General features: G+C 37.8%; 1 protein-coding gene across 4 annotated transcripts in view; it reads right to left on the bottom strand.

Moving 5' to 3' along the window:
* The window catches only part of frya (furry homolog a (Drosophila)), a 47,100-nt gene extending 37,017 nt beyond the window's left edge, over positions 1–10,083 (bottom strand). Inside the window, exon 1 of one of the 4 annotated variants that reach the window (XM_081614409.1) lies at positions 9,707–10,083. In XM_081614409.1, coding sequence (XP_081470535.1) covers positions 9,707–9,887 — 181 coding nt within the window. In that variant the 5' untranslated portion in view covers positions 9,888–10,083. Of the gene's footprint in view, positions 1–1,746; positions 2,045–9,706 lie in introns of those variants that run through there. The other 3 variants (XM_008426264.3, XM_008426270.3, XM_008426273.3) reach the window with 3 other exon arrangements.
* Positions 10,084–26,421: the final 16,338 nt, after the last annotated feature.

The following is a 26,421-nucleotide window of genomic DNA, read 5'->3' as shown; positions in this document are numbered from 1 at the left end:
AAATACTTTATTTGATCCCAAAGGGAAATTAAAATGAAAAAAAGTCTGTTCTGCTAAATAATGTTGAAAAATAAGCAAGTTTAACATTATCAGCAAATTAAACTTGCACCTTTGCACACCTGTAAGCAGAATATATGTATTTTATGAGAGAGAGTGTAAACAATGTGTTTGTTTACTTTTTGCAGGAGTGCCGTCATAGCTCATCCCAGCAGCTCCTGCTCTGATTGGTTGAAAGGGAGCTGACCTTCAGGCAGTGTGGACAGCAGACCTGACGCAGCAGCTGCACAATGCCGGCTCTGTGCTGCTGTCTGTCACTGTTTTATCAGAGCTGAACACGCTGACTTATTAAAGATCAGTGTCCAAAGGGTTCAGAGATTCTGAATCCCAATCTCAAATGTATCTAATGAATAGCAGAAAACATAATTCAGCCTGAATATATTGCATAATGGGCAACAAAAATTTTTTTTATTTTGTTTTGTGAACAAAACAATAAATTGTGGGGGGGGGGGGTTTACATTCTTGGACATTCACTGCTTAGTTTTTCCATTTTATAATCTGTTATACAACACTATGTAAAAGCTGATATTAGCTGAAAATATCAAATGCAGATGTACTGCTACGCCTGGGCCTTTATCACTGTACTAAAGCGACCCACAGTGAGGATTATGCAATTTCATCAGGAGAGGGTTCAAAGTTGAGCATGTGGACACTTTGCTTTATGGTATCTCATTTCAAGCTAATTTAACTGAAATATGGATTCGTTGCACTTCCTATTCTACACTTTACTATATCCCAGTTCACACATTCACTGATTTTTTTTTATATATACACTGTTCAAAAAAATAAAGGGAACACTTTAACATTTAAGTGAACACTGAAGTGTTCCCTTTATTTTTTTGAGCAGTATATATACTGCTCAAAAAAATAAAGAGAACACTTAAACAAAACAATATAACTCCAAGTAAATCAAACTTCTGTAAAATCAAACTGTCCACTTAGGAAGCAATACTGATTGACCCGACGAGGGTCCTCGTTGTCAATCAGTGTTGGTTCCTAAGTGGACAGTTTGATTTCACAGAAGTTTGATTTACTTGGAGTTATATTGTGTTGTTTAAGTGTTCCCTTTATTTTTTTGAGCAGTGTATATACTGAAAGCGATTAGTTTCAATGCCATCAGAGAGTACTATTGTTGCTTTTATGTTTCACTTTTAGCAGAATATTGCACTGATCCAAAGCAGGAAGACATTCCATCCCAACCTTGTGGGTTGAGTGAAGGGCAGTGAAGCCGTTGGCTCTGGACAGAACATGCAACCAAGCTGAACCTCCTCTAATCCTATTACCGTAACCTTGCATTAAATAAGACCTATTGGAACTCAGACAAGGGGCTGAGCTGTGATTTCTCAGCAGACATCTGAAAAATCTCCATCAGTAAAGTTAGCTTAGGTAAAGCAAAAAAACAAAACAACTCTGAGCGTTTTTCTTATTGTCAGTAACTATAAGAACTGCTCCCCAAAAAATGCAAGTTGTTTAGAATGATGAACTCTTGTTACAAGAAGTATTTTGGTAATTCTTTTCCAACTTTGCAGCACAAGGGTACTTTCATTCAACCCTCAAGAAGCAAAAAGCATGTCATGTCACAGACCACAACAACACTGAGCTCTAAAGTTAGACTTGCAGCAGAGTTGCAGTCTCAGTCAGCCATCTCCGTTTGCTGAACACAACAACAAGAGACAAGCTGCTACTCACTTCCACTCAGTGATTTCAACAGGGACTTGATGCTGATTTCAAAGAAGCCCGAGTCCTGCTGGCTGGTCATGGTTGCAGCTTCCTCCTTTCCCCCCTTTTCTTCCCCTTCAGCAGAATCAGCAGCAGCGGCGGCGGTTGAGCTGGGAGCAGCGTGGCTGTCACCTCTCTGTGACGCACACAGCGCTGCGCTGACGAGACCCAGAAGAAAACACCCGAACACTGCCTTACTTTCCCACTCCTATCTGGTCCTGTCCTTGGCTATAAGTCCCATTACTATCCCTCTTCTCCCCTCCCTCCTCACTCTCTCAACATCTCTCTGTCCCTCCAAAGCTTTGGCAGGCAGTGGGCGGCAACACAAGCTGCCTTTAAATAACTGCGCGGAGGCTGAGAGTGCAGGAAGCAATCCTCTTAGTGGAGCGCGGTTAATAATAACTACTGTTTTCTCTGAGCGCAGGGCCTGGTGATGATGACAGCAATGCATTTGGTTATTATAGCGTGACTGGCACAGTCTTACAGGTCGTCAACTTTGAAGAAATTAAGGCGTATGGGAAGGCGTGTAATGAGACATTATAGGAAACGGAAGGGATCGGTAAACTCACGTGGAATTCAGATAAAGTGCATCAGAGCAGGAGGAAACTGAAGGTCTTGGATATGATCCATCCTCACGGCACCATATTTAAGAAATATTGTTTAATTAATGTGTCTGTACAAATAAAGACTATCCCTGTGTTGAATAGTTACTAGTTTTTTTTTTACCACGTGAGCAAGTCAGGGTATTTTCAACTGATGGTCAGTCAGCACATTTTGGCAACAAAGCAGTTGCTGAGTGCTTTACATAATAAAAACATCAGATTACCACCATGAAGCAAGCAATAAACATTTTGTAAAAATGTCATCATCAAAATCACCCACATATAGATCAAATATGTGGATCAGTGTTCCACCCATTTCGATCAAAGGCAGCTCCACGCAGGTGGGTGTTTAGCCTTGATTTAACGGCTGAACACCTTTTTTGATTTTAAACCACAAAGCCATGTCAGATGTACTACAGCAAACTTGGTCAACACCATGTTTGCATTAACATTTTCTTATAATTACACAATCTTCAGAGCAATGTATTCATGCCCTGAAGATTGTATTGTATTCACAGAATGGTGCAGAGCTGCTAAATCCATTTACAGAGTGATGAGACTAAGGGTATGGGTGGAGGAGGCACAATGGACTACAATAGAAGTATAAGAAGGCAGCTGCTTTCAACTCTAATTTTACTAGGATGTAAACATTGTTAAAAAAAAACATCTGAAAGACCACAACTTTCAACATAAAATCCCTACATAGCAGTCATACTGTCTACAGTGGGCTTATGTACCAGGCTCAAAGTTAACTAGCCAAATAAAAAAATAAAAAAACACATCTAATGGTAAATTTCTCAGATTATAATGTAATCCCCATACATTTAAGTGGACAACATTTTTTTGCCTTACTTCTAGAATAGCGGTTCTCAACGTGGGCGGTACCGCCCCCCAGGGGGCGTTCAGAGGACGGCAGGGGGCGCTGGCGGACATTTTTACAAAAGGGGGGCGCTAGGATGCCTTTGGGGGGCGTTTGGTCGAAGGTAAATTTTACACCTTAAATGCACAACAATGCCAGTTTAGACTTTGAGCAACTTGGTAAAACTGTATTGTGTAACAATAAACCATGCTTGTATCGATGGCAGCTCTTCTTCTATTCAGTGTTTGTTAGCTTCTGTTAGCTTCTTGGCGCAGCTCCGTTCTCCTGCTACTGTTAGCTAAAATCACGATACCGTCACTGTGTATCCCTCTGAAAAATTAACCCATTTAAATCAAGAAATCAAGAAATCCCTTCATGGGTGAAACCGTCATTTTATTTATTTATTTCAACACCGGTGCTGTCCGGTATGAAACGGGGGTGATAGAACAACACAGCACTTTTAAATTTCAATAATCAGAATGCAGAAATTGTTTCCGTTGTTTTAAAAGGTTTATGTCAGTCTGCCTTTTCCCCATCGACACTCTTCCCGACCGCTCTGCACCTTAGGGGCTTAAAAAAAGACGCGCACATTGCGCAAAACTCTGACACAGGAGAAGCGGGACATAAAACGGAGCGACGAACTAGATGTGAATTATGGCATAAAAACAGAATCCGACGCTGAACAGTGAAAAAACCAACACATGATGTGAAACAGATCATGTGTTGATTAGGCGGCGCAGCAGGTGATGAGATTACTGATGGTGAGCGTCAATAAACGATCAAATAAATCTAGCAACAGGAAAGAAACTAAAGTGGACATAGCAATAAACCAAGAGAGGATAAAACTAATCAAATGAAACTAAATGGAAATGAATGAAGAACAAAATGCAAGAATAAACTAAGAAACTAAAGTAAATACAGAGGAATAAACTGTTATAGCAAGACCTTTTGAGCAATAATTAATACAGAGACTGTAGGGCAAGAATAAACAGATACTATTTCCACATACAAGGTAAAATAATATTGTTGAAATGCCATGGGTTTGTTGAGACCACATCTAGTACTGAGAATAAATATATCTTACAGACCATAACAGTAAAGAACTGATCACTTATTTATGTTTTTAATTAGAATTGATATATTTATTTCTTCAATATTATTTTTCATGTCAGTGTTAATGTCATGAGGCTGATGACTCCATGACACTTTCAATTTGACTCATTAGGATTTGATTAAGAACCAGGTTTGTTCTTTGTAATTTCTGTCCAGTAAATCTATTAATCTATAAATCAATAGACATGTTGATATAAAGACATAATCCATGTTTCTGTCTCATATTTGTATGGCATTAAAAGGACCTGAAACTTTTGTTTTTCCACTGAAAACTCTGGTTTGCACAATAAATGCCATGTGGGTGAAGTTTTATGGATGATACTCTGATGTCCCATTCTCCTGAAGGCAGCACAGAAACCGACTGAAACACTGAAGAGAAGAAGAATTATGATTAATGTAGTTACAGTTCTGTCCATGTTTTAATGTTGCAGAGCTCAGTCGTTTGCAAATAATTCAAAGTTTTAACTGGCATGTTGAACATCTTTTGTCTGGTCATTTGGTGGAATATTTAACAACTAGAAAATGGCAAAGAATAAGAATATTGTTTCCACTCTGATTGGCTGCTGTTAGGCCTACGAATTTTAACTTGAATGTTCATTAAATTTTTCATAGACGCTTGTGAAAATAATATCTATTCCCATGGCTTTTTTGTTCTCTGGGAAATTATTTTTGATGATAAATACAGAAACAAGCATAAAAATCAAAACATCTACAATAGTGATAGTAATATTAATGATAAAATAATGGTCAGTGCAAAGTAGCCTGCAAATTCTTTGGTGGGGGGCGGTGAGGGACCTGGATAAAGGCTGGGGGGGCGCTGGGCCAAAAAAGGTTAAGAAACACTGTTCTAGAACAAAATAAATCTAAATATAACCCCTGGCTACACAGATGTCTGGACTGCGGGATGGATCAGAAGCCTCAGTCCAGCATCTGCTCCAAGAGCGACGTCTGTATCTGAACTGGTACAGAAACTGAATCTGATATGCCCCATTTCTATTCTTTTATGATATCTTTCACAAGTTCAGAGCACAAATTAGTAACTTAAAATTTGGCTCAATAGTTTTACTCAATAAATCTAACAGAAATAGGACAAAAATATAGGGCCACATATTCTTGCTACTTTTTCATGCAAGATAATATTCAGTATAATGGCATAACATTTTCATAATTTATTTATTAGCAGACTTTACTGGCCTGATTAAATGCAGACAGTGCTGAACTTATCTGCTGAATTAGAACATGGCAAACTTTATGGTTATATATATATATATATATAAAACCATAAGAGGTCACATATATATATATATATATATATATATATATATATATATATATATATATATATATATATATATATATATATATATATATATATATGTTATCATTTAATAGGGGAAAGAGGAGTTAAAGCTGCTCTGTGTCTTGTCAAAGAGTCATTCAGCATTAATACACAAAAAGCCCATCCAATACATAATACATCTTTAAAATGATAATAACTTAAATAATAATGTGTTAATAATTCATTACTTGTTTCCATTATGACGTAACATATCAAGATTAAAAATACCCCCTGATTCTGCCTTATCTATAAATAAAAATATATGTGTTGTTGTTTTTATTTTGTTGTCTTATACTGATGTTAGCCGCTTTCATAAACCTGATTTCAAAAACAGCACCAAATGCAAACATTCTTTAATAACTTATCATTTTATCACTTTCGATGTTCATACAAATATAACTTATAGATAATATGTAAAGTTGTGCCACAAAAACAAAGCTTAATCTTCTTTTAGAAAATGGCAGGCGTATTAAAATAAATAATCATGAAAGCAGATGTCTTGACCTAAATGTACGATGAAAACATCCTTCAGTAGCCCATCCACGCTGCCTCTCTGCGCTCTTAGCGTAATCCTATCAGAGCTCTGTCTGTCCATCAAGTGACAGCCACTTGACCTTGATTACATAACGCTCTGTGATGTAGAAGCTTTCACTGATGCTGGCACAGTTTGTTGAGCACAAATTTCAGCACTCAGTCGTCACGATTTTAATAAACAATGCCTGCTAGCCTTCTACTGGGAAATATGAGCCAAGCAGAATAATATTATTCCTCATATTTCTTTAACAGAGATGCACGAGTCATGATTTCACCAAACAATCCTGATTTCTTCATGTGTTTTTGACTCATTTTTATGTTCCTCCCATGATGGGACTACAAACATAAACACTTATTTGTGTAGATTTTGTTTTCACAGTGTAGATAAATGTACAAACATTGACTAACAAAGAAAAATAATCTGCTGCAGTTTCCCTGATAGAGGTCACATTTTTAAATCCATCTGTAAAATAGTTCTAATTTTGATCATAGTTTATGATAACTGCACTTTAAATTGTGTCCCCCCACTGATTTTTTAATATGGGATAAATTCTGACTTTAGTGTACATTTTGTGTGCAAATTTGTATTCTTGGTCTTGAACATTATTTTGTTGATTGAATCTTTACGTCCAATAAGTATTCTTGAGCTGTTAAAAAGAAATTAAATCAAAAAGGAGATTTCCCCATGGATCTGGGCCATGTGACTGTTTCAACAAATCCCTCGATAACTGATAGGTGTAGGAGTGAGAGCTTAAATGTCAGTCATTGAATTTAGGTAAATATAGAAACAGTCTGAAGCGTTAGCTTAGCACTTCCTTCAGTTACCTGCTCCAGATAAAACAATTCCTCAGCAGAATCAAGGACTCAGTGGTGTCATGAATATCTACACCTTAATGCTATTGGACTTTCAACCTTGTAAATAGTATAAAATTTTATTAACTAAAGAAATCATGGACTCGGTATTGAAAAATATCAATACCCAAAATATCAGGGGTAGTAAATAAATCTGTAAAAATAAGCCCTATAAGGCCTGCGATAACACACAGACCTGTCCTCTTATTGTCCTATTACTGTTTTCACAGACGCCTTTACAAAGTAAGCAGAATAATTTAGCAAAGTTTTAGAATAGACGTCAGTAAAACACCTCAGTTTACTCCAAAATATTTTATTTTGATGGCAACTTTGACCTCTCAGCAGACATTTCCCCATACTACAAATATTTTTGCATAATGAACATTATGTAAATTTGATGTTCTGTATCAAAATCTTAATAAATTCTTAAACCAGCTCATTCTATTTGAATGATGTGGTTGTTGGAGAAATAGTTTGACTCCTTCCTGAAGTGGAAGCCAGAGCATGTTCCTTTCCCTCTAAGCAAATTTTACTAATCATCGGGAAATGCTTTCCTTATAATGGCAAACTAAACCTCTCATTACTGGACGAAACAGTCTGTTGGATTCTTTAAACACACAGAGTTCACTTCTATGACTGCTTTTTCATTGATAATCTGATGTGCCTGACTCATCTGGTTAGATGAATGAGAACCTCTGTACAAAAATCTGAGTATTTAACCTCTTAAACATCAGCCAAATCTCTGAGTTATGTCCCTAGAGAAAACCTTAGCGCTTGGCAGCTCACTATGGGAAAAAACCTGACTTTCCATTGCCTAGATCAGAGACACTCAGATTCTAGACTCCTATTCATATCAGCACTAAAGACCAGGTTAACCTGGACCAAGACAAAAATTCATGACATGAGACTAGCAACAGCTATGTGGAAAACGTGAGCACAGTACAGAACAATGATGTAATAAATACATCTTTTAAAACCGAACAGTTCAGGAAAGAGAACAACAGCCCTTTCTGTAAATTTTACCCACACAATTAGAACCGCAAAGGCATATGTTATGAACCAAATTATCAACAAATTGCATATCAAAACAGATAAAATATGTGCAACTCAGCAAATATTGTCTTTTGAAAAGATTCTGATCAGAGTGAGATGCATATGTACCAAAGACTTTTGACTTGGTACATAAGTGCTGGATGCTGACTAGAAGTGTAAACATCCATCCATCCATCCATCCATCCATCCATCCATCCATCCATCCATCCATCCATCCATCCATCCATCCATCCATCCATCCATCCATCCATCCATCCATCCATCCATCCATCCATCCATCCATCCATCCATCCATCCATCCATCCATCCATCCATCCATTTTCTTCCGCTTATCCGTGGTCGGGTCGCAGGGGCAGCAGCTTCAGAAGGGAGGCCCAGACTTCCCTCTCCCCAGCTACTTCTTCCATGTCCTTTGGGGGAACCCCAAGGCGTTCCCAGGCCAGCCGAGAGACATAGTCCCTCCATCGTGTCCTGGGTCTTCCCCGAGACCTCCTCCCGGTGGGACGTGCCCGGAACACCTCACCAGGGAGGCGTCCAGGAGGCATCCTTACCAGATGCCTGAGCCACCTCAACTGGCTCCTCTACACGTGGAGGAGCAGCGGCTCTACTCCGAGTCCCTCCCGGATGAAGTGCAAACATTTAAGTTTTATCGCAAAAATACACATGATTCTAAACAGGAGAGTACCATAAATGTTTTCACATCACTTAAAAAGCAGCATTAACCCTTTTGTACAACAACATTTTATTTGAAGTGACTGTTTATCAAAAAGAGATGCAGCTGTGAGGAAATTCAGTCAATGGATATGATGTAAAACCTTATTCAGATTTATCTACACCTGTCACTACAACAAAACAGAGAAAGCAACATTTGGTGAAGTAGCGGATCAGTGTCAGATATTAAGAAGCTGAACCTCCACAGCAGCACTCTCATAGTAACATACTGTAATGACACCTTTTTCCGCCATCTGTTGTACACTTAAAACATCATGTCAGTACGTTAAATATAGTTTGCAGACTATAAAAAAATATCGTAAATATCTTTTTCCAGTTTAATGTAAGTGAGCAAAGCCACGAACACATTAAGTACTTATTAAAAGTATTATCAAGCTCTGATGAAGTTGAGGAATGTAAGGTATGTCTGTCCGGTTGAGCCATTTCTGTGGTTATCAAGTTGAAACTTTTTACTCCCTTCCCTCTCTGCTCCTCCTCGTTACATTATCTTCCTCGTTAAGTGTGATCTTTTTAATTCAAGTCACTGCTTGTTTTTGCGACTCATATTCACTAGAAGGTGGATATGGTCAGAAATTTGGGGAAGTATAGTACGATATAGGGCTAACTTGTGACAGTGAGGCAAACTACATAGAAAATGTGCACTGTATTGCATCAGTGTCTGAGTCCATTATTAACAACCCACCAGATTCCTGTGTAAAGATGACACGTACTATAGGGAGGTGAGGAATTTCCCAAAGTGATGCAAATAACAACAGAAGTACCAGTAAGGCACTTCTTCATTATTTTTACCCTCTACATTTTTACCAATTGAAAAACAGAAATCTTACAGTTTGGAATAGGACCTACTTTCAAGAATGGTGGGCCTCTTCTTCTGACGCATCTTTTTAAACTTCCCTCTGAAATCTTTGGGTGGGAATGGATCCAGGGGTGAACTGGCAATGTGGCTCAGGAAGACTTCACCCACTTCCTTGGAACGACTTGCTTCCATCTCAGCTGTGTCTTTCACAGGATTTTCTTCTAAAGACATGCTGAACGACGGGAAGCCCAAAGGTTCTTCTTCAGGACTTTTAATAGACTCATTGGAAGCAGCTTCAACGTTTTTCCACTAGACACCAGTGCCGATGTTCCACTTACTTTTCTTCTGCCAACTATAATCTTGACTTTAGAGATGCAGCCAACCTCCTCAGTTTCAGCCTCTTGATACGTTTTAACCTCTGCACTTGTCAGGGAAGTCCAGCAACAGTAACATTCATGCACCGGGTAGTTATTGGATTACTTGAGGAGCCCCTCCTCTTTTCAGCAAAAAAGGCAAGAGGCAGAGAGGAGAGGGGCAAAGTCATGACTAAAGAGGGTGGGAAAAGGATAAAGAGAAACTGCTCTGACAGCTCCAACATCCCGGCCTACTGTAAGCTCAGGAGGCCGTCCTGAATAAATATCCTGTATTTGTCTTGAGTCCACACATCAAAAATCCAAACAGACATGTTCTACTCCTTGGAAAACACATCCCTTCTCTTAAAAGGTTTGACAACCAAATAGAAACATCTTTATTTCCAAAACTTGTCTTCATTCTTTAGGCCTGTAATGTTCTTTTTCTAAGCAGAACTGAAGCCATAAACCCAGAGAAAGCTTTGCAAAGACTGCAGCTTACTCTACATTGACTTTTTTCTCTTCCTTTTAAACCGCTAAGTGGACACACCTACATCATGAACCAGTTTTTCCTAGTCTGAGAGACATCAGCAAGACAAACAGCCAGTGTATGTCCGTAACATGAAGGCGTTTTCAGTTTTAGGAGGAAACTCAAGCAGGGGGAAACAAAATGGACACACACACACTTTTCTTTATGCTGCTGGGGGAAATTAGGTACAAAATTATCAAAATTATTTTTAAACTTCACTGAACACACACACACACACACACACGTTCAATAAAGTTTGACAAAGACAAAAAGAAGCCAAAAAGAAAACATGTTCCAAATAAAAACTCGTAAGAAGAATAAGAACTGCATGAGAATCTGAATCATTGCAACCTGTAGAGAGGAAGGAGGAAAGACTTGAAAGGAAAACCTTTCTAATTAAACATAATTGTCGTGCCATGTTTATTAGAAATTTGCCTTTTTAAGTTTTTGTGGATACAAAGTAATGAAATCGCTCAATACCTGAAAGGAAATGGTCCAAGTAGCTGAGAAGGGTCGTTTTGACTTTATTATGATACAGTTAAAGTGTGCCCCCTAGTGACAAGTCAGATTTCAGTCAATGTCATTTGTCAACTTCTGGAGTCACACATTTTTAAAATATTAAAATCTAAAAGTACAAAGCAGTGATTTAGGACATGCAGCAGCAACACATTAGCATAAAATGGGATTCTCTTTTATAATCTTTGCTTTTTACGACATCTGTGCATTTTAATTTACTAAAGCTAGACTCAATTTCATTTGTATTGCATATATAAAAATTATTGATGTAAACCAAAGTGCTTCATAACCAAACTACACAGCATAAAAAATATTTGTAAAAAAATAATTTTAATAAGGTAAAATTACATAAAGTTACTGAGGAAATGTTAAATAATAGTTATATAAAATATATACAATATATAACATATAACACATTTTTATCTGATTCTCTAAATGAAGCCAAATGACTGGATACTTAAGGGTCTGAACCAGAGGTTTACATGAACGCGTTGTGTTCATGAAAGACGAAGACATTCTATCCCCTTTCTTTTTTTTTACAGTCAGAGTAAGTATTCCAGCTGCATGAGATTCAACCTCATAAGTTTCAGCCGCAATGTGGTTATTCTGAACAGTATGTGTCTCTGACGGCCCACAAGCCATGATGAATGGATGCTGTGGCTTAAATCAAGCAGTGACCAGGAAAATGATTGTCTTCAGAACTTGAAATGGAACAAATCTGTTTATCTTCCTCAAAGCAAACTTTCATTTCACTGATTTTTACGCAACCGGCTAGGTTGAAATCTATGTTGTGCTGATATTGCCTGAACTCCTTACCTCCAAAACCTTCTTAGTACATTTTCTCCTCTCAAACTCTGGTCTGTCTCTTTTTCTCGCTCATTTCCACGGCTTATGCTCAACCTGCATCATATCAAAGTCAAAGGAAGCCAACTGATGTCTGATGAAGGAAACCAGACATCAGTTGGAATAACAATCATATTTTGTTTTATAAGAATTTTTCTGTCTCAGCTAAATCTGCATACTACTTGCTTAATCAGTTTTAGTGAAGGTAACTCAAAGTCTTCATTTTCTCTTTCTCTGTTGATTTCCCTCCCATATGTACCTCTGCTGACTTTCACTTTGAAAATGTTTGATATCGACCAAAAAAGTACCCCTCTCGGAACAGGTAACTCTGAAGTTGACTTTCTGTTCTCCTTGCTGTCTTTCTGTCGGATATTTCCAAGTTTCACTCTTCCTCCTTTCATAATTAATGTATCAAGTATCATTCAAAAATCAAAATCGTCCACCTGCCAGCTTGACCTTCTCCCAACAGTGTTAGTTAAAGCTTGTCTTCCTTCAGTGGTTGCTCTCATAACCACTATTATAAACGTTTCTCTTAACTCTGAAATTGTTCCTTCATCTCTGAAAACATTACCATTCTCAAAAGCCTGGTTCAGTTCAGATTCAAATAACTTTGATAATCTTCGCCCAGTATCAAATGTTCCTTTTGTTTCAAGACTCCTTCAGAAAGTTGTTAGCTCCAAACTCTTCTCACACCTCAATAAGCACAAGTTTTATGGGCAATTTCAGTGTGGTTTGACAGAAACTGCTTTATTATAGATCACCAGTGAATGGCCGTTTGATGGCAGCTGAAATACCATTTCGCATAATATCCTCCATAATAGATTATCATCCATTGACACGTCATACTCCTCTCACCTGGTTCACCTCTCACATTCTAAGCTGCATGCAGTTTATCCAACATACATCCCAGTCTTTAAGCTTTATATTTTTACAGTTTCTGCATGCGTGTCTCAGGGTTTTGCAGTAGGGTCGCTTGTATTCATTATTTTCATGCTCCCTCTTGGCCACATATTCCACAAAAGTAATATCAATTTTTATTGTTACGCAGATGACACCCTGCTCTACATTTCCTCCAAACCCAATTCATTCTTTTAACGTATCCTCCTTTGTGACTGTCTTGGTCATGGTTTCTCCTGTAAGCTTGGGTCAACTTTACCATTTTAATTTTAACTCCTTTTTTGTGTGACCTGCTTTGCATCGCCACTGATTCGTGCTCTCTCACAGATCTTTGTCTGCCACTCATCTGACGGTTCCTGCTGGCCATCTTGTCGCTACGGGGAACAGAGTTTTCATCCGCTGTGCTCCTTGGCTCTGGAACTCCCTTGCTCTAGTCATTAGGAATATAGACTCTCTTCCCTCATTTGAATAACAGCTCAAAACACACCTGTTCAATCAAGTACAGTCACTACTTACATAGATTTCACTGTAGTCAGTTGTTTTACTGACTTATTTTTTAAATAATTGTATATTAATTCTGGAATATTTCTTTTGTTCTTTTGCAAGGTGACATTAGATTTTAGAAAGGCAACCTTGTAAAGGGCCGGTTATGAACCATTGATTTCATCCAGGTGTGTGAACCAGAGAAAGATGAAAAGTGGTAAAGGCTGTAGTGCAGGTGGAGGCATGGTGGACCTAACTGGTTTGATGAAACAGATTTGTCCATTTTATGTAACAGGACTGTTGCTGTTCTGCAATCCTTCAGGAAAAATGATGGATTCTGATTATTATTATATTGGTCAGTCCATCTATCTGGATTTTTGGTTCTGTTGGTCCAACAAAAAATATTCCTCAATCCAAAGACTTTCTCGAGACATTTCTAGGCCAAAAGTGATGTATACGCCTTTAAGTAGGATCTGAAAGACATATACAGACATCCTATTGGCATCTCCTACAAGTACAAGACCTTTTGAATTGGAGGTGCAGTGACTGCTCCCTTTAGAGCTCTTCTTTTTATCTCTTATGCTGAGTCCAGCCACTCTACAAAAAAAAAAAAAGCATTTTACTAGCTTGTATCTGATCCTCCTGTTGTTTGTGATTTATATTTCATGGCCAAATGAGAGGGTTTGAACATTGATGGAAAGGTAAAAAGAGAGCTTTGCTTTGTGATTCAACTTTTAAAAAAACAAACAAAAAAAACTGTAACTTCAACTTATCTGAACTTCTGCTTAGGTAGAAGCCAGATTTGGTGTCTGATGTTTTAGCGTCTTAACTTTGTTTCTTCATGTTGGGCAGATCAGGCCACTTGAACTAGAAAGAGAGCTGGGGACAGAAGGACATGGCTGCTGAAACCAATACCCCCTGGTGGAGCCAGAGGGCTGTTTCCATGGTGAGACACAGTTAGATCTGCACCGGCAGAGCAGAGCATCATGAATAATGGATGCACATAAGTTCCTAATGTTAGCGCAAACCAGCTGAAGGTTAATTCCAGCAATGCTGATGGACTCTTAAATGCCACACTCATGCAACAAATGGAGGAATTGATGGTGTGCAAAAACATCAAAACTAATTGATGTTAGGTTTGCTAGGTTTGTTAGGTTAAGTTTGTTCAACCAGTTTGAGCAAACTTAACTGAATTGCTCAAACTGGTTGACTTTACTTTGTTTTAAAGAAAGGCTCAACCAACTGCAAGTCAGCACTCTCAGAGAGTAATTATTCAGTGGGTCACATATTCTGTTCTCAGCTCCGATCGGCACACAAAAGCAGTATTCAAGGCTGCAAACAAGGCGACAAACAGCACCTGTTCCTCGATCTGGCTTCCTATTCTCTGCCTGATAAGAGAGGAACTTCTTACTGAACACATACAATGCAGGTCCTGCAAAAGGAAAGATGAGCTGAACATTGAGTGTAGTCAGTTGAGGCGATTATCCTCTCAAGTATCAGATTAAATTCTCTACCCATTTGGTTTGTTTTGAAATTTTTTTAGATTGTTCTTGATGGAGGTTACAGAAAATGTAGTCTTTATTTGTATACTCAGAAATAAGCACAGCACAGATGCATCGACTTACTAAAAATTATGATAAATATGGAGCTGCGTAGCTAAAAAACCCAAAAACATCTTTGCATCCAATGTCTTGATGCATGCAGTGTCAGTGAACTCAACTTTTTAGAAATGATGGATCCTTTAAAATTCTGTTTGGGTTTCCCATCCAAAAATATTTTTGGTTCACAATGAAAAACGTTCAAAACATGTCTGATTTCCCTAGAGTGACAACAACCTTAAGTAAGTTGAACTAAACTTTCAGCACCTTAGCACAAACAGGTTTGCTTTGCAGAATAAAAACCAAACAATCACAGGAAGTGCCGTGCAGTGTGAGGATGGAATATGTCTGTGAGTCAACAGAAAAACAAACTGACATTCACATTCCTGTAGCGTTCAAAAAGGATGTCAATAAAACATTTCTTTAAGGTATTGCCTGCCTTACACAACAACTGCAGAAACCAGAGGTATGGATGTATCTCAATAACAAGTGAGACTATAATCCAAAAAAAAAAAAAAAAAAAAAAATATATATATATATATATATATATATATATATATATATATATATAATAAGTAATTTAGTTGCACAAGTGCAGTTGATTACAAAGATTTATCAAACACAAATTTCAAGTCTATTGCTTACACACGTTTATTATTACAGCTAAAACAAATTTTTTTTTTCTACAAAAACGTCATTGTGTAACCATGTAATGGTCAGTCCGATCATGTGGAATATTTATGATTTGCAAACTGCCCAGCATCTAGAGGAGAATGATGCCAGATCCAACTATACCAACATGTCATAGGCTTCTGTAAAGGAACCAGAGTTCATCTTTGCAGTGGAATAGGCTGATCATCCAAAAGTCACACTGCACTGATGTAGCATTTCAAGTTAAAGGAGCACCAAACAATTCAACATAGCAGATAGATATAAAATATATATTTTTAATTTATCATATCTAATCTACTATTTGCTGGGTACCGAAATGTGGAGTTCTCAATAGCTTTAAGCCAAAATAATCAAAATCAACAAAGAATAAATGGCTCTGAAATTCCGACTTTTTAATTCAAATTCTGTTTCCACTGGCAAAAGATAATTTGAGATCATGGTTAAACCAAATACAACAAAAGCAAAGCAAGCCAGTTATCTAAAAATCACTAAAACTTTGTCACAGTTCAGGATTTTTTAAAGGGGAATTTATGTTTGACAAGTGTAGATAATATTTTTTATCTTTTCTACAGTAAATAACTATTTTGGCATCTTCAGTTAGGTTAAATTCAGATTAGTTATCCCCAAAGGCGGATGCCACTGGCTTATCTGAGGATGGCCAAGACTCAGGTGGACTTCTATCATCCTAACACAGTTCCAGTCTCAAAAGGATTATACAATTTCCAGCTCTACACATCCTTTTCCTTTTCTATATGTTTATGAAAATCCTATCACTTTCTACAAAAAGTAACCACAACGTTTTTGTTTTTTAACCACACTTCACCATTTTAGATTAAGGAAATTTTAATGTTAGACAGAGATTACCTGAATAAGTACAAACAGCAGTTTTCCATGATGGTTTCTTTGATTCAGAGGAAAAACTAAAATAACTAACCTGACATTGTATGAGAAGGGCTAAAAGCCAAAAATGTTATTTTATAGAGAACAATGTATATAAATCCTACTAAGGCAATTTGCAATAAAATTGTATTTTTATGGTGTTGTGTCTGTACTTTCAACTGACTGAGGACAAAGTAAAAAATATTATTGCTTTAGCTGGAAAGGCTGGGTTGCTAAATACAGTATTTCTTTTGGATTGAGCTTCTCTGTGTAATGAGGCTAACGGAAGATTGTATTGTGTTAAAACATTAATGTTACTGACACTTTCGTTTTGCTGCTTCACATGTGGACTTTGGAAGTTCTTAGCAACAGGAGACTAAACAAGGTCTTACATTAAAATGAGAAAACAAACATTTTATTCAAGGAGCCACTGACTGTAAATTCTATAGAGCAAATTTTCCCTCTACGGATTGTGAGTGGCAGAATATAGGACACATAAAAAGAATTAAAACCTCACGTAGGTAATTATCTTTTGTTTCCAATTGTAACTGAAAGGATTATGAAATACCTTCCAAAGCAGCTGGTGACTCTACTTCTTGCTCTTCATCCCAACATGCGAACTGTAACCAAGTCTCATCCTCAGAGTCCCTCCAGGAGCTCCACTCTTCAGGATGTCCTCTCTGTCGGTGATCCTCCATCAGCTGAGCTCAGACAGACTCCACCCCCAGAAGCCTTCCAGCTCCTGGCCCTCCTGAATAATGAAAAACATGCAAAGCCTCGGCTTTCTTCAGTCTGCCCGCTGACCTGGTTTGGGGACATGTGAGCTGCTCTCAGACACATCTGCTGCTCTGTGGATAGCTAAGAGAGAGTGCTTTGACCATTAAGCATGATTTCTACAAGAAAACTAATGTTAATACAGCAAATATCACTGTAGAAAATGTTTGGGGTTGAATATTAAAGATTGTATTTGGGTTTCCAGGAAAAGGTAAAGCTGTTCCAGAGTACACATCCAATAGCACAGAGAAGAGAGATGTCAATTTGTATAGAGAGGATCTTCATACGGACATAGCTATTGGCTGAGCAAAAGGACATTTTTTAATCCAACAACTAAGTAAACAAATAAATAAATAAGGTAAATCAGGCTGTTTGGTTGATCGGTTAGTTGTACTGCTGTCTTGCAGCAAGATAGTCCTTGGGAATAGAAAGTAGTCTTTCTACCAGGATTTTTCATGTTCCTTCCATTTGTTTGGGTTAAATATTTTTCTCCAAGCTGGACACATAAAACCGCTTAATGACAATGTCATTTTTCTTTCTTCAATTTTAGCACCTTTGGCAGCAAATGCAGCCTTACATCTTCACCAATATGACACCACAAGCTTGGTAAACCTATGTTTGAGAAGTTTTTTCCAGTCGTTGTTTCAGAACCTCTCAACATTTGTGGATTCACCTGTTGGTGGATTTTTTTCCTGTGAAACATAACTCCAGATTGTTTGTAGAAAACTCAAACTTTTTTTTCCTGAGCATATCTAAAATATTCAAAAGAAGATAAAGTTTTGTAAACTGAAATACCTAGACATAGAGTTACTTGAAAAGGTATTGGAAGGCATTTGCAAAGCAGCCAATCCAGTAGCATGATTAATCGAATTAATCTGTAGAAAAATCTATGGGATGATCACTGGAAATTGGATATACCTAAGCTTAATGGCAATGGCAGCAAAAATGTATTTACATGTCATTGTTTATGTCACATGTATTTGTAAAAAATCATGAAATCATGTCATTATAAAGAATTGTGTGCAGAATTTTAAATAAAAAGCAAATTTACAAGTTAGGATGTATATGGAAGAAGCATAGTGCTGTGAATTTTCACCGGGAGCACTGTATTATGAACAAAAATGGAAAACAATGATGCCCTGCATTTGAAAGCATATGGAGTCCTATATCAATCCATCTTGTTATACCAACTTAACTGGGAGGGTCCCAGGGGAGGCTGGTGCCTATGGGCCATATGTGTAATTTACTCTGCTATAATTATCTGTCTGGAGATGCAGTTGTTCATATTCTATTTATAGGTAACAATTTTCACATTATGGAACAAATCGATAATTATTATGATTGTTTTAAAAGGCATGAGGTATGAGTACTCAGAGGTCTTGGTCATGACTCGTTTTCTTTAAAATGCTTAGAGAGAAAAACCTGACTGATAAAAGTTAAATGACACCAATCAGAGCTTTGTTTCAAAAGACACACTACCGAAACTTTACGATTACAAAATATGAGCAGCTGCAACTTCAGTCAGATATTCATAGCCGGGTAAATTAAATGGAACCACAAAGAAATAAAATGATCAAAGGAAACCTGATTGTGATGTGAATCCAGCAGATGGCGTCAAAGAACATGACTTTCAAAGGGAAAATTAATACGTACAAATGTGTATGTTTACATATCTCTGTGTTTGTTGCATTTATTTCTTTTTAAAGGAATAACTGAATTAATGAAAAAAATTCCAAACAAGTTCTATAGGTGATAAATTCAAAATTTGCACTGATTTCCGGTGTAAAACGTCACCACCTCTGACAGCCTCTGTGGTTGATTTCAAGCAGACAGAGTTCAGTGACTGGCCATCAACTTCTTCTCCATTACCATTTCACCACTCAGAATGAACATGTTTCCAATTCAAGATGATTGCATGCCCAAGAGCTCTTCTGTCCTGACGAGAACAGCAAAATTGCTCCGTCAACTGTGTGCACACACCACAGCTGATCATGATGACAGTTCGAGCACAACTGAGCTGGTGAGCACCAGGTGCAATACAATCAAAAACAATAAAAAGAACAAAAAAGGAAAAAAAAGGAGAAACGGATTGTTGACATTCACTTTGGATCATTGGCATTTGCCTTGAAACACCCTGGCTGTTCATGTGAAGCGCAAGTGCGCTTCAGTGCAATTTATGATTGTGCCTGGGAAAATGTTTTCGTTTTCCGATCCGAAGGGAGCCAGATGTTCTCTCCTGCAACATATTGGCTGCAGCGGTAATTCTGTTAAACAACTGAGCAATGTAATAGCACGTCAGTGGCACAACACAAAAGACAAATGTCAGAGCTGTTGCGTAACTTTGCACCGGAGCTCTGACCTGATCCAAATCCTCCTGCCTGAGTTTCTTTGAGGAACAGAGAAATCGGGGGATAAAGGAGGTGTGTGGCTGTCGCATCGCTGTGCTTTGATGCACATGCAGGTACTTCTATACTCAGATGAAAGCATGCTAGCCAATTAAAAAGAAATCCCTTAACAAGTTGTGAAAGCAATGACCCACAGTGCAGAAAAATCCCTTTTTTCTTGGAGGTAAGCACTGCTTGACATTACACTTTAAGGGCTTGCTTTGGATTCACGACATTCTCTAGAGATTTTAGTAGCATTCTGTTTTGAAGCTTCAGCAAATTAATATCAATACCACCACGGTTAAGGGAATTCTTAAACAGGGTCAAAACCGTTGAGTCAAAACAGGACTCTGATAATGAGGAATGTGGGTCTGCTTTCGAAGGCTTTGCGCAACAACACAGACGATGTACGATGCCACACAGCGAGGCAGCTGCAGGGGGAGAAAGCACTAAAGCGGCAGGTCAGGGGGAGAGTAGATCAAAGATCTAATGTCTTGCGTGAATGCTCTGGCTGCAAGGTTTGGGCTGTGCTGTGTGATTCTGCAAACAATATTGATGTGACCACAGATGAGTTGTGCAAGCCTCACCTAGCTCTAGTGAGGCTTGCACAAGAGCGTGTGTGAGCAAAGACACAGTCATTATGGTGCTGCTGTGTTTTGATGGAAAAGGTATGTTAAAAAAAAGTGATTGTTCAGAATTGTCTTCAGTTTGTCAAGAATTAAAAACATAAACCCTTATTGTTACATTTCTTAGCTGTTCGTGGAGTCAATCTTAAATTTTGCACGAGAAAAACTCAAAACCTTTGGAATGTCTTCAGAAGCAGCTTGAAAACAGCAGGGGGTGTTCTCTGCAGAAGAGGAGCAGAATTAGAAGTAACAGTGATCTGACAGTGAGTTTGTCTCTACAAGACAAGTTCTGGGATTTGATGTGGAGACTTAAAGCTGACAAACAGCTGCTGAGAACAGATAAAAGTTTTCAGACACATGAAAGATGCAAAAGATAGATGAGAAGCTTTTGTAGTGCTCAAACGCACAAGTTCTGACCTTAAACTCAAAAGCACAGCTTTTTCTCAAGTACCATGAAATAATATAAGTGTCTTAGATTAGTCAAAATTCTATGATATCCCACACTCATAGTGTCCTAAAAGTTGGAACATAAAATGAGAGATTATATATATATTTTTATATTCCATATATTTTATTTTTCTTAGCTAGAGGTGGCTAAAAATTTACCAAAAGTGCTTTTGATTGGTTCAGAAACCCCTCATGATGACTCCTTCTCCCAAAAGCAAAGAAATAAAATGAATGAACCAGCAGGAAACATTTCCCTGCCCACGTCAGAATAAAAGCTGATCAAAATGTCAGGTTTGGTTGTAATATTTTTCTTCATTATTTGTTGCCCACTAAACATGTTACTTTCTCAAAACTACTGTGTAAAGTTCCTGCAAAGTTGTACATGTTTCCCTCTATGACTCTGAAGCAGTGTGATTTCCTTTAATCTTTTTCCCCCCCAACACATCCAGTCCACTTTTGATTTCAAAGTGAAAAACCACAAAGATCACCAATAAATTAAATCACCATGATGTGTCTTCCATTCCCAGTGACCCTATCAGACACAGTCAGAGAAGGATGAAGATGTTGAAATTCTTGAGCAGAAACGCAAGGCGTTTTGTTTTTGGTTCTGATTAAGATAAACAAGCCACCTGGAAAAAGTAAAGCCTGATTCTGCAGCTAGATTTGCATAATTAATTATACAACTGACTGAGTCTTATTAATTTGATGTTTATGAAAATATTTTTGACATTTAGTCGCTGTAGTTTATATTGACTGTCTAGCTAGTAAGAGTATCACCTTATGTTTTTATCGCTACATCTTAAATGCTAAATACCAAAGAAAGGCTCTCATTCTGTGACTTTCTGAATCGTCTCCAAAGTCTCGGTTGGCAGGATGACAGCTCCACAAGGCAGCAACTGTTAATGCCGAAAGACACTAAAGATAAGAGGGGGTAAAATCTCAGCTCTGACACAAAACTGAGCTCTGTGAATACTTGGAGACAAATTTTCGATATTTCATTGAGCACTGGCGGGATAAGAAGCCTGTTTTTCATATTCATTATTCATGATTCTTAAAGGTGAATGTTTCTTACCAAACACATCAGCCTTGGGCCACTGTCAAAACTGTTGCATAAATTAAGGTCAGCGTATCACCACATCAAACATACACATTTCCATGAAGAGTAATTCCCCGCCCCTTAAAGATTTCTTCTGCTTTTGTCTCACTTAAATATTTTAGATAATCTAAGAAGTTAACACTATATGTATAATCTAAGTAAATAGACCGTGCACTTTTTGAAATGGTGTTTTAATCTAGCCGTCTAAACTTACCTTTTTGTAACTGAAAAAGTAATTGCAGCCTAAATCTAACGGTTCCACTGCCCTTGGCAGCAGTAACAGCTATCAAGCAAAAGATTTTTGGATTCAGATTTAAATCCATGCTTTCAGGATGGCTGCTCTAAACTTTGATTTTGAAACGAAACCATTCAGAGTTTTAGTTCGTTCTTCTGCTGCATAACTAAAAGCATGGCCAAAAACTTTCGTTCAGAATTTTCTGGTAGAGAGCAGATTTCATGGCTCCATCATAATGTCAACCTGTCCACTGTTGTCCAAAGAAAAGTAATTTGTTACAGTGCCATCAGAACAAGAGGAAGGTTTAAGGCTACAGTTCCAGAAAATCACATTTCTGCTTTTAGATCGTTTTAAAGGTAGATGCTGCATCAACTCTTTTAAAACTCAAAATCAAAAAGGGACATTTTGAAAGAGATCCATTTACTTGCTTAATCTCAACCCGAGGGTCGGCTGGCCCCTATCTCCAGCAGTCCAGGGAACTTTGGAACATGGTGACAGACAGGATAACCCAGAAACACACCGCATAAAACAACCATGCACACACTCTGTCACACCTGGGGGAATTTAGTGTGTTGTAATAACCTAACGTACACAGTTTTGGCCTGTGGGAGGAAGCCGGAGTGCCCAGAAGGAACCCGTACATTAATAAGGTGAACATAAAACCTCCACACAGAAAGGCCCAAGGGCCTGGATTCAAACCCAGAAACGTCTTGCTGAGAGACATTAGTGCTTACTGCTCCACTATGGAGTCCATTATCTTGCCAAAGAAGACAAATTAATGCCAAAATTGAAATAGTACCTTTCAAGCAGCCATGTTCAGCTTATGCAGGATGAACTGCAGTTTTGTTTATACACTGCACAGATAAAAAACAGTGAAAGGCTTTTAAAATTCTGACAAATGTTTTCCTCAAGATGTCATTAGTTCTTTTGCATCTTATTATTAGTTAGGATTTTGAATCTTTTTATTGTGTTTAATGCAAAATATCTTAGGGGGGAGTGGAGGAAGAACTGATTTCTTATTCTGCACAGACCTAAAACAGAAGGCATGAACACTACTGGTTATGTTTGTGTTTTCTGCATTTCAATGTGGTCATCCTCGCAGAAATCATTGCTGATAAAATATTCAAAAGATTTTAGGCTGTACAATCATAACTAAAACATAAAATCAGTAATAAATTTACTTTTGATCAAATTCAGGTGATGATTTAGCTGTACAATTTGAAACGTTCTCAAGTCAAACTTATTTTTTAAATGAAATGCTGCATCTGGAACTGAAATCCACCATTAAAACATACAGTAAAGGTGATTTCCAAAGTCAATTAGTTACAGTAGATTTTATTCGGATTTTATTTATCTATACATTAGAAAAACTCTATTTTCCCTCACATTCACAAACATGCATCACCGTATGTTGGTAAATCTTGTAAAATCTCTGCAAAACACATTTTTATTGCAACTTTACAAAATGTGAATTTCATGGTAGTTTTGCAAGAAGCAATATATTTCATAATTTATATACACTGTTAGAACTGTTTGTTTCTTGTTAACTGGCAGTGTTTGCAACGGCACTCCTTGCCTTTAATGCACTGCTAGCCAGTTGGCAAACAGTGTGCGACGCCCTGCAGCCTAAGGTCTTTGAACAGCTAATAGGACAATAATGGCCTTTTCTCTCTGCTTTAAAGTTTTGCAACACTTATTTGCAGTTTTTGGTCAGGAGATCTGTGTTCTCTCCCTTGTCTTGTTTCAGTGACTTTCGCACGGCCAGCATTTTACACACAACAACAAAGCCTTGGGGAGATTTGCTAGTAACCAGTAGCTTTGATGTTTAATCTTTCAGCTCCACTTTGACATGCTGATGTAAATGTGTCTCCCTCGTAGATATAGGTCAAGAAACTTACACTTTGTAGAACTTTGGGTGAATTTATAGCAACACAGTTATTATGAAAAGCTTCTGATCCTCCTTGTTTTGCATAGAATCAATGCCACTGTACTTTCTAAAGGAGACTAAGCATCACATTACTGTAATTTTCAAAGAGCTGCTGTGGTCCTTGTTCCATTATTTCTGTTTCATCCTGCATAATGAACCATTTCAGTATAATTACTCATGCTTGATTACTGAATCTGATCTGGGCTTTTTTGTTGTTGTTGTTGATGTCATTGCCACAATTATTACTGATGACTCAGTGTGTACTGCAGGCAGCAAATGACACCAGAACAAACTGATAGACGAAACCATGGATATACATGCAAGAACACAGCTGCACATCGATATGAACAGCTGCTGTTATGTCACTTCTCTGTAAAGGAAAGTGAGATTTGTGTATCACTTTCCCGTCTCTCCAGCATCTTCTGTCTGACTGATTTTAATCTGTACTCTACCAGTTAATCTCCCCCTAGGAGGACGGGAGGTCCAGGCCTGCCATAAAAACGCACAAGAGGGTGTCTTTTTAATCTTCCATTTTATCAAACCCTCTGGGAATATATAACACGTTGCAGAACAGCTTGGAGTTATGGGGCTGCAGTTGGAAACTCTTTGAGAAATTACAAGATCATATCACATCAGGTGACTTAACGCTGACAAGTGCATCCTCAGCTCCGTCAAATCTGCAAGGGTGCACAAAGCCTGTTTTCGTCCGATAGCTGAAAACGACCAGTCTAGACAACACTAATGATTCTCATCTGTCACTGCAAGACATCTGATAATATTGAACCTTAATTCTGGCTGTCACTCCACAGCCTGCTGAAAGTGCTCAAACATTTATCTCTGTTGGAACATGCTTTGTCTTGCAGCTCAGTGTGTCCTTTGATCATCTCCTAATTAGGTTTGATGGAAAATGCATCCACCTTTTGTGTTTTGCTCTGATTTGCAGCACAACAACAGAGGCTGCCATTCAGAGAGACAGCGAGAGGAAAACAAAGGGAAAAAATGTACAGGAGGTCTTCTGCACTGAGCACATTTGTTGGGACAGTAATGCAAAGAGATTGAATCATATCATTCACAATATATCCAGAGATCTCTCACAGCAGACATAATGCTGCTATCACTCATGACGCGACATGTAATTGAATAAAGCCGAACAATTTTAAAGTCTTTACAGGTCTTGTGGAATTTAGTTTTTGCCTATTTGAAGGTATGAAAGGTCTGCCAGCTCCGACTGACAATTCAACTAATTTACCATAGGCGAGTATAGCACGGTTCTTTCAGCTCAAATAAATTAAATAATGTATTTTTCACTCAAATCAACCACTTGCTTGCAGTACAGAGGGATGAATAATGCATACATAGCAGCGTTGTTGAAGCATTGAGCATAATGATGTGCACATTTTTGGTCATAGTTTTCTGCCACAAGTTGGTTTGCTTTTTGATTCATTGTAAAAATGCTGATAACTACTGTATTTAACACCATTAGAGATATACGAATAAAATGCTCTTTTACATGGGACAATTAAAATGGTGCAGTTGGGGCCAAATTTGGAATTTTCTATATGTCCCCTGGATTGCTTACATATTAAATTTAAATTCATTGTTTTGAGACAATATACCTGCTCTACTATTAGAGGTGATCATCTGATCCAGCATCAACTCCATGAAGCTGACACTTTGTTTCAAATGTCAAAAGAGCTTCTGACCTAAATCCTACTGAGATTTTGAAGCAAACATTTGCGTTCTTCTGGATGAGCAACTTTTAATGTTTTTCATCAACATCTGGAAAGTAACACTCCCTTCTGGTAGAGCACTGCTTTGAATGTTTGACTAATTAGCAAATTTTAAGAGTTACAGCACACTCCCATTATTGGTCGCTAGTTTCAAGGTGGTGGTGGGTTAGGATGGATTAGTTTTGTCACAGTTTACTGTATCTCATACCCATTTTATACAGGTAACATGGCTCACTGTTCAAGGCAGACAAATTTTGAGGGACAACCCAAATAAAAACAGTTATCTGTCTATTCTCTGTTGCTTACCGTCAGGCCCCATCAATGAAGAGTGGGTGTTTTCTACACAGAAAGAAAATATGGCCAAATACCACAGCCTGACAATTATAAAGAAGTTCAATTCTTGATTCACTGCTCCCAATATGGTAATATTTTATTTCTTTTAAAGGAATATGAATTGCATTTGATCCTTTCTAGTTCAAAATCTAAACATTTCTCATTCTGTCTTAAGACATTGCTGGAACCTTTCTTATTATTATTTTTGGGCCTGAGGAGCTTGTTAATTTAACAAGTTAATTATATTACTTCCCACCAAATCAGTCATCATTTGTTATGTAAATTGGTTATTTCTTATCATTAGTACCTGTTTGAAGTGAGCAGATAGTTTTTCCTATTGCACTTGAATGCACCTCATGCAGCGTAGTCACGTAGCCTGTTGCATGCAGAGGAGGTTAAATGTTGCGCTGGGCTAGCAGGAGGTAAGCCGTGCTACAATGTCGGTT

Source organism: Poecilia reticulata, chromosome 13, assembly GCF_904066995.2.
Source record: "Poecilia reticulata chromosome 13, P_reticulata-male-v2, whole genome shotgun sequence".
Taxonomy (NCBI): Eukaryota; Metazoa; Chordata; class Actinopteri; order Cyprinodontiformes; family Poeciliidae; genus Poecilia; species Poecilia reticulata.
The sequence above is the reverse complement of the archived record's forward strand: the minus strand, read 5'-3'. Positions and strand labels throughout refer to the sequence as shown.